Below are 8,727 nucleotides of genomic sequence, written 5' to 3'. Positions count from 1 at the left end.
CCCCAAAACACAAAGAAGAAGGAAAATTGGGGAGGAAAAGCAAGGATAGACATACAAGGAATGTGGCTGAAGCTGCTTCAGGCCCAGAGGCGATGCTGAGACTTCAGCCTCTTCCTTTTAACTTGGACCTACTTCCGGGAGAGAGGCGGGGGCAGGAGGCTTCTTGCTTACTTAATCCCACCACAATGACAGTCTCTTCCCTTTTCTGAGGTTTCCTGCCTAGAGCTATTTCTCTTCCTGTTCTCTTGCTCTTCAGCCAGATGTCACCACTGCCCCTCATGTCCAAGCGCCCTCTCTTGGAAGCTTGAATCAGGTGATTCCCAGCCAGAAAGACTTCAGTGTCAGCTGCATCCCCAACTTGGGAACGTCTGATATGGCACAGTTAGGATTCCCGGTCCTCCCTGTTCTCCTGGGTTTGACTTGGCCTCAGTTGGGTGAGTTGGATCAAACATTTCTGGTCTCCTTCTCTATCTTGACCTCCTCTGGATCTTTGGTCCCATTTTTATCTCCTTAGACTTTCTGCCTTAGAAAGAATCCACTTTTTACTGACTGCCCCTTGATGTATATAATCTCCAGGCATTTTCTCAAGCTGCAGTTTAGGAGGAGAAATTGTGTTAAAGCACATAGATCCTTCTCACCAGTCTTCTGGGGATGGCTGTGGCCTTACAAAGCCACATCACGAGGTGGATTTTGGAATTCTTTCTTCTTCAGTTGGCCCTTTCTATCTACAGCCTCCCAGATCACCCTCCTACACCACTGTTTACTCTGCCTCCAAAGGGTTAGTGGCTTCTCTACAGCCTATAATCTTACAGGACACCTTACAAGACATTTTCAGGAAAAATCTCTAGGATATATTTGGGTGTCATGACCAAGGAAATGCAACATGAGAATATGAGTACAAAATGGTTTCTTGGGTCTTCTAATTCTCTTATTTACTGTTCAGCGATCAGTAGTGGGCTTTGTGTTCCTGTGCCATTGTGTCAAAAAGCTGTATAATCCTTCATATCAGCTGCAAAGAATCTGATCTGGGGGAAAAGACGGCAGGTCTGGCCCAGACCTTGAGCCCTCTGCATGTTGTATCACCAGTCCTGTGATACACTGTTGGAACGGAAACATGTTATGGTTTATTGTGTACAGCTACAATCCGCTCAGCAAGTACAGATCCCTACATCTTTTATTTTAAACACTTAAAATCTCATGCCTTTCTCTTGCTCTTTCCCTTCTAAATCATGAGCAGAACTGGGGGGAGAGAAATAAAATGGGAGATGGACACCCACCCCCCAAAAAATTCTACTACCCAGTGTAGTAGGTACACTGAAAATCTCTCTGGTGGCCGGATTCACATTCACATAATACCAGATTAAGTAATGATTTAGCAACCATATTCAAACAACTGGCAAAGGTTGCCTAACTTTAATCTTGGTTAAGTTTTTGTGGCTTAGGGTGTTGCATGCAGTCCACTCAGTACGTTAATATACAACTCGACAGATTGTGCAAACTCAGAAAAGTCATGGATTTAGTAACTGAGTTAAGTATGTCGAGTGAAACAGAAGGTTTATACTGAGCAACCAGCCCCACCCCTGATCAGCACAGCACAGTCTCCCCTCAACACTGCCTGGGGGAGCTTTCTTTTTTCCCCTTCTTGAAAAAGATTGGCAAAATTAAGCACTGTGGCCTGTTTTCGTTAGTGTAGAATCTTTACCTGCTGATTTCTGTACATCAAGCAATGGGTAAGGAAACAAAAGTGGCCTGTTTTTGCCTCTCTGAGGAATTCACAAACCTACAATTCACCCGTAGACATAAACCCTCCAGCATAGTCTGGGGGTCCTCTCAGCAAACGTGGCTAGGAGGGTCTTTGCCCAGTTTCGTATTGTGTGTCAGCTGCACCTGTGGCCTGTTTTTGCCTCTCTGAGGAATTCACAAACCTACAATTCACCCGTAGACATAAACCCTCCAGCATAGTCTGGGGGTCCTCTCAGCAAACGTGGCTAGGAGGGTCTTTGCCCAGTTTCGTATTGTGTGTCAGCTGCACCTGTTCCTACATCGGGGGGGCTCTGCTCACTGTCACTTCTGCCCTAGTCCCCTCCCGTTTGGATTTCTGTAATGTGCTCTACATGCAGCTGCCCTTGAAGAGTATCCAGAAGCTTCAGCTAGTGCAAAATGCAGCAGCGCGGGTAGTTATGGGTGCCCCTACAGTGGTACACATTACAGCTCTGCTCTGTGAGCTGCACTGGTTGCTGGTTTGCTTCTGGGTCCAATACAAGGTGCTGGTTTTGACCTTTAAAGCTCTTCATGGCATGGGGCTGAGTCATCTCAGGGACCGCCTCTCCCCAATTACATCTGCCTGCACCATTGGGGCTGGCAGAGAAGGCATGCTGCAGATGCTGTCTGCCAGGGAATTACTGTACATTGGGCGGGTCCCAGGAGGTGGGCCTTCTCTGCTGTGGCACCCACCTTCTGGAATCTTCTCCCCCCAGAAGCGAGGTTAGCCCCATCCCTCACAACCCTCCACAAGTCCCTCAAGACTTGGCTATGCAATCAGGCCTGGGGGTGCCATGGGACTGGGGAGATTTTGCAATGGCTCCCTTACTGTGGTTAATATCATCCCCTCTTGTTTTGTGTGCCTTTTTATAGTTACTCTTCATTGTGACTTTTTTTTGTATTTATTGTGTTTTAATTAAGTGTTGTATGCTGCCCAGAGACACTTTTATGTGAGATGGGCGGTGATATAAATATAATAAATAAATATAATAGATAGATAGATAGATAGATAGATAGATAGATAGATAGATAGATAGATAGATAGACAGACAGACAGACAGACAGACAGACAGACAGACAGACAGACAGACAGACAGACAGACAGACAGACCCTTTCAGGATAGTGGGTGGTGGCAAAAAAAAAAAACCCAGGAGGGGTTTGGTAGGACCTTTTCTGACTGACAAGTGGCAGAAGCTTTCATGATGACAGCTCACATCATCCAAGTGGCTAGGGTTAAATTGGAGTGAGGGGGGAGACATTGCTGAACTCATACCCATCAAACAGTTTCAGGCAATCTCAGAAGATCTCCAACCCAAAGGGGTTTTAACACATTACATTGCTTAATTGATTAGGTACTCGTAATCTGTCTCCCACGTAACTTGCATCGGCATACCCAATGCGTCTCCCTCTCTCCTTTATCCTATGTTGGTCTAGCTCAGTGTTTTTCAGCCTCAGCAACTTTAAGATGTGTGGACTTCAACTCCCAGAATCCCCCAGCCAGGCACTTTCTGCATCTGATGAAGTGAGCTGAATAAAATTTGAATAAAATTTGTTAGTCGGAAAAGCTGCAACAAAACTATTTAAAGGTCTGGAATCAATTCCTATCAAAGTCATCTCTACAGTAGTAGAAATGAATTGGGGAGGGGACTTGTTTAAATGTGTCATCAACTAAATAACAGACCCAGCCTCCATTTCTCTTTATCACAGGAGCTGCCCAAGTTACAAACGGTAAGAGCCATTTCATATCACTGTCCATAAATAGTTGCCTTGCCTGCAAATGACACAGAGAGAAAACAGGGAAGCGCAACAAAAATAAATGTTTCTTTGGAACAACCTTCGCAACCCCGGTGCTCGCAAATGTTTTGAGCTATGACTCCCCTCCAACAACCAGCACATTCATGCTGCCTGGAAGATTATGGGAATTTATTGATCAGATTTTTTCATGGAGGAAATCTATCTGTCTATGTGGTCACTAGAAGTCAGACATGACTTGATGGCACGTAATCAATCAATTAATCAAATTTATATCATGCCTTTCATTCAGGAGCTGAAGACAACATTGTCTGCTCCCGTTTTTGTCCCACATGAGCAATCCTGTGAAGTAGGTTGGGTGAGACAGAGTGAGTAGCCCAAAGCCCTTGTCCAACATTGTCACTGCTATACCAAACTAGATCTGGAGTTGTAGACTAGACACACCTGCAAGGCATTATATTGGAGAAAGATGCTTTAGACAATGAAATTTGTCCTCTGGTATCTGAATAGAAGAGCTCTTGCTGTTTAAAATTTCAATTCTGCACAAATTGTTTCTCGACGTCTTCTCTTCTGCAACACTACTATCATTTGTAATTAATATACTCAATAGGTATATACCCTTAAATGTACATTCTCTTCTCACATAGGATTCTCTGTAGACTTATCCAGATTGTTGAACAAACCCACACCTGCTTAATTTCAGCAATGGCATCTGGCACTTTCAGTCTAGTCTCCAAGTTCTGCATTCTGTTGTACTTATTTATAGATTCGTTCTGGTCCTTATTAAAGGAAGAAAATGCAATTTGCAATTTCTCCATTCTGTGCTCATAAACTGATATGCCAACTGAAATGCATCTATATGATGAAATTTACCCATTTTAGATGTTTGCCCTGCTACTATTAACGGGAAAGTGCCCCTAATGATGAAACTCACATAGAGAAAAGTGCATTATATGTGGGGAAAATAGCTTGCAAGAAATAAGCATCCCCTGAAAAGGATAGCAAGATGTGGAGAATTGTGCACAAAAGTGCTTTTTAAAATGCAGCCAGTGCCTAAACTTTACCAATGCTATATAATTCTATAAAAGTGAAAGAATGCCTTTCCCTACATCTAATCCCTGGAGTTATAAAATTGCAAGCTGAAGAAACAAGCTGCACTTTTAAAGCTCCAATTTGGCAACAGGCAAAGCAGCCATTAACTTCTTTCTCCTGTTTCTTCCTCTGATCTTTGATTATGATAAATGAAAACTGAAAACTGTTTCTTCCCTGATCCTATTGTCTGCTCCTTTCCCTGAACTTGCTCCAAACATTCTAGGCTCCAGATGTTTCTCCCAGCAGGCAGAAAAGGGAGTGAGTAACGGTCAGGTAGAAAACTCCCTATCTTTGCATCTGGCTCTCTTATTTCTAAATGCGGATTAAGGAAAAAGACACAGGTAGTCCTCGAGTTACAACCACTTGTTCAGCGACCATTCAAAATTACTACAGCGCTGAATGAGGGGGACTTAACAACTGGTCCACAAAGTTGTGGCTGTCACAGTGAGTGTGGGATTTGCTCCCTATTATATACAAGCTACTATATGTAACAAGCCACTGTAGCAAGCTACTGTATATAAACAGGGAGCAAACCCCACACTCACGCACACTGATGATGTTACCTGGTCAGGTAATGAAATGTCTGCAAGCCAACAACCAAGCTCAGGGAGCATCAAGGACTCCACGTAAGGACCAGCTTCTGGTTGCCCAGAAGTTAGGGCAGAAAGGGTGTATGAAGCCTCAGCAACTACACCTCTATGCTTCTCCCAATTCTATCCTCTTTTCTTCCCAGACTGTGGCCACTGCTACCAGATCAGTCCAGGTACCATTGCAGGAGTGGTGCTGGGAGATTTGCTCCTGACTTTGCTCATTGCTCTGGGAGTCTACTACATGGTCAGCTGCATCTATAAACGGCAAGCAACCAGCAGTGGTAAGGAGGTGGATCCCATGTCCCTAGTGCACGCATTCCCCTTGAAGAAATGTCAGTGCTTGATGGGGCATGGATACAAGTAAAAGAGATTGGATGTCTGTGTGCTCACAGCTAATGGCTGAATGCTGAATGTGCACTTGGCAGGGGTAGACAGCATTTGATGGCCTTGACCCTCACTGTTTAGCATACCATCCATACCAAGTACAGTCTGTACTCCCTCCATAAGACAAGGTCCTACCTAGAACAGCGTTTTTCAAACTTGGTAATGTTAAGATGTGTGGACTTCAACTCCCAGTGCTGGCTGGGGAATTCTGGGAGTTGAAGTCCACACATCTTAACATTACCAAGTTTGAAAAACACTGTCCTAGACTGTAATGCAAGCATAGTGCTGTTGTCGACAAAAGAAGGGGTTATGCTTTTGCTGTTTTTAGCAGACAAAAAGCAGAAAGAGGTTACTTTTTCATTTGCACCCTCCTAAAGTACACTTTTTATCACCCCCTTTTAACAGAGGGAAAAGAAAAAGCTTCCCTCAAAATATATCCTTTTTTTAAAAAAGGAAGGATTCTAAAAGAAGGATAAGAATGGAGGAAAGTAGCAGAGGAACAGGCTAGAATCCTTTATAGAACCATCTTTGTAAGGAAGTGAGAGTATCCTGAATAATTAGCTCACAAGGCCTTCTTTTTATTTTTAAGCCCAGGGGAGGTCAGGTGGCCCTGTGTGAAGATTCAAGTTGGGCCATCCTAGGTTGCAGCCAGTCTTTCAGTAAACCATTAACCACAGTTTCTGTGTCACATCCTTTCAGCAAGTGAGATAACACAACCTCCATTCCCTCCTCTTGATTCTCTTCAGATGGAAGATAAAAAATATATGTTTCTCACACACATACTCTTCTCTTTCTTCTTAACAGACAAGTCTCAGCATGAATCTACCTATGAGGTAAGTGTAACATGAGTATTTAGTTTTCTTCCTAAGGCCTCTACCATGGGATGTGTTCAGTGACTGTTCCAGTTTCAACAGCCTGGAAGGGGAAATAAGTTGTTTTTGACATCCAACATTGTGCATACACACATAATGCTGGCCCTGCTATAAGAGGCCAGGTTGCATTCACACAGCATGCTATGGTAAGGCTGGGTTAGTCTGTGGGTCAGCTTGTTGTGAGGCACCATCCATGATTTTGACAGGTTATTTTGAACATAACAACTGCGTTTTCTTAAGCCGGGTTTAGAATTTAGGATGTTGTAGGAATCTAGTCAAAGAGTATGCAAACTACCATGTGATTTGCTGGGTTTTGACTTAACATAGTATGTGAACCCAATCCTGATAGCTTGTTAAATGTGTGTCATTGACTGATTGGTTGTGTGCTATCAAGTTGGTGTCAATTGGGCAGTGATGGGCTTCAGGGTTTAGTGACCATGGTCTAGAGAATAGATTCCCTGATCTTTTGCTGCCAACAGTGGCTGGCATCTTGAAGAATTCTGGGGGTTGAAGTCCATACATCTTCAAGCTGCCAAGGCTGAGAAACACTGGTATAGATTATGGAGAAATATAATAGGAAAATGGGTTATTGATTTTATGCCTGATTTGCAGATTTCCTGAAGGCATCTGGTCATATGATCATGGTTCAAAAGAAGATTTTGGTCTAGTTACTAATTCATCAGGGCTTAAGATTCTTTGGGAAAAGCAAATGATAATGTATATATACCTTCTTTCTGACCCCACAGGAACTCCGAGGGCAGCAAATGGATATATACAGCGACTTGAAAAATCCAGGTTCCCGAATTTCTTACAGATAATCTGCCTCCATTGCCTTGGCCTTCTAAGCATTAAACAAGAAATGCTGGAATTAAAGTCATCTTCAGTGGGTCAGCTCAACTACTGTATGCAAGCTTTCCACTGAGAGCTTCTACCTGATTGCTTTCCCTATATAACATCTTGCACTTCAATCATCACTTAGTCTATTTCTGTCCACCACTACCCATACCTGTTTTTACGGTTTTAATACGTTCCATGTCACCTAGAGCCACTTGGGCAGTGGAAGTAGCTTATTAATTGAACAAATAAGTAAATGAAAATAGACACATTCAGGACAGCATTACTTGAATCACCATCAGTTCCACCCATTGGTGGTAATGCCATTGAACAGTTCTTCAGGAAACGTGAATTCACTCCAAATAGAGACATTATTTCAAAATATACAGCTTCTGGTATAGCAATCCAGGTCATGTCCCACTGGACTCATGGACCTAACTGAATCTGAGTTGCCCCATAGCCACACATCAAAGAAGGATGTTCTACCACTCAGTTCCTATTCCTTTGCTCAAAAACAAATGGGTCGAATCCAGATGCAGTTGTCTTTAGATCAGTGGAAGTTACATTAATTGAAATCAATAAGGTCTTAAATCTTGATGAACTTGATTTCAATTAAGTTCATGAAATTCAGTTCCAATCCAAAAATTTACGCAACTTTTTAGGGTACAGTCCTCTGGAAAGTCCACCTCGACCTGAAATGCATGGTTGTTATAGAAAATACGTAAATTGGCTTTACTAGATCTATTTCTTTATTAACTTCTGCTGGCATATAGTGAGTTTCAGGCAGAGGAATTTCTCAGAACCTTCTTCTAATCACAGAAGCCAGCAATTCAACCTTGGATCTCCAGCATGCAAAGCAGGTGTTCTATCACTATGCTGCAACTAGGGAAGGAGAACATCTGAGAGATGCCCATTGCATCTGCTTTTTGTTTAAGTGTATGGCTGAGAGTTAGGCATATTGTTTGTGGATTTGCTACATTTTTATGACTTTTTTGCATATAATTTGTTTATATTTTTTCATTGAGGGTTTTTTTTTCCATTCAATAAAGTTTACTTTGCCATACTATAGAGAACATTCCATGCCTCTGATTGCTGTAAAGAGAATGGCTGGATGCTCACCTCAAGCTAAACTAGGGATTACCAACACAGGACAGCCCCACCTGTGAGTTTAATAGAGGGCATGTCTTGATTTCTCAAAGGCAAAACTAAAAATAAAAGTAAAGTAAAGTAAAAAAACAGCTGAAATTTCACAAGCTCTCTAATCTCATGAGATTACTCAACAGTTATGAAGCTAGTTTGGGGCATGGCTGCATTTAATGTCCTTTAATTGTCAGGTTTCCACACCCTATAGGCACCTTCAGTGTGGAAAAAGCATTAAAAAGCTCAGAAGCTCTAAGGAGGTTTACTGGTGATCAAGCCCCACTGCATACAGGACTGTGTC

General features: G+C 42.7%; 1 protein-coding gene across 1 annotated transcript; it reads left to right on the top strand.

The window, feature by feature from the left end:
* Positions 1–216: 216 nt before the first annotated feature.
* Positions 217–7,774, top strand: TYROBP (transmembrane immune signaling adaptor TYROBP). Its single transcript, XM_063312199.1, has 5 exons — positions 217–434; positions 3,470–3,490; positions 5,340–5,477; positions 6,385–6,413; positions 7,199–7,774. The coding sequence occupies exons 1-5, from the start codon at positions 374–376 to the stop codon at positions 7,268–7,270; spliced, it is 321 nt and encodes a 106-aa protein (XP_063168269.1). The 5' UTR covers positions 217–373; the 3' UTR covers positions 7,271–7,774.
* The last annotated feature ends 953 nt before the right edge of the window (positions 7,775–8,727 follow it).

This window comes from Candoia aspera, chromosome 10 (genome assembly GCF_035149785.1).
Source record: "Candoia aspera isolate rCanAsp1 chromosome 10, rCanAsp1.hap2, whole genome shotgun sequence".
NCBI classification, from domain to species: Eukaryota; Metazoa; Chordata; class Lepidosauria; order Squamata; family Boidae; genus Candoia; species Candoia aspera.
This window is presented reverse-complemented; position numbering and strand designations above follow the sequence as displayed.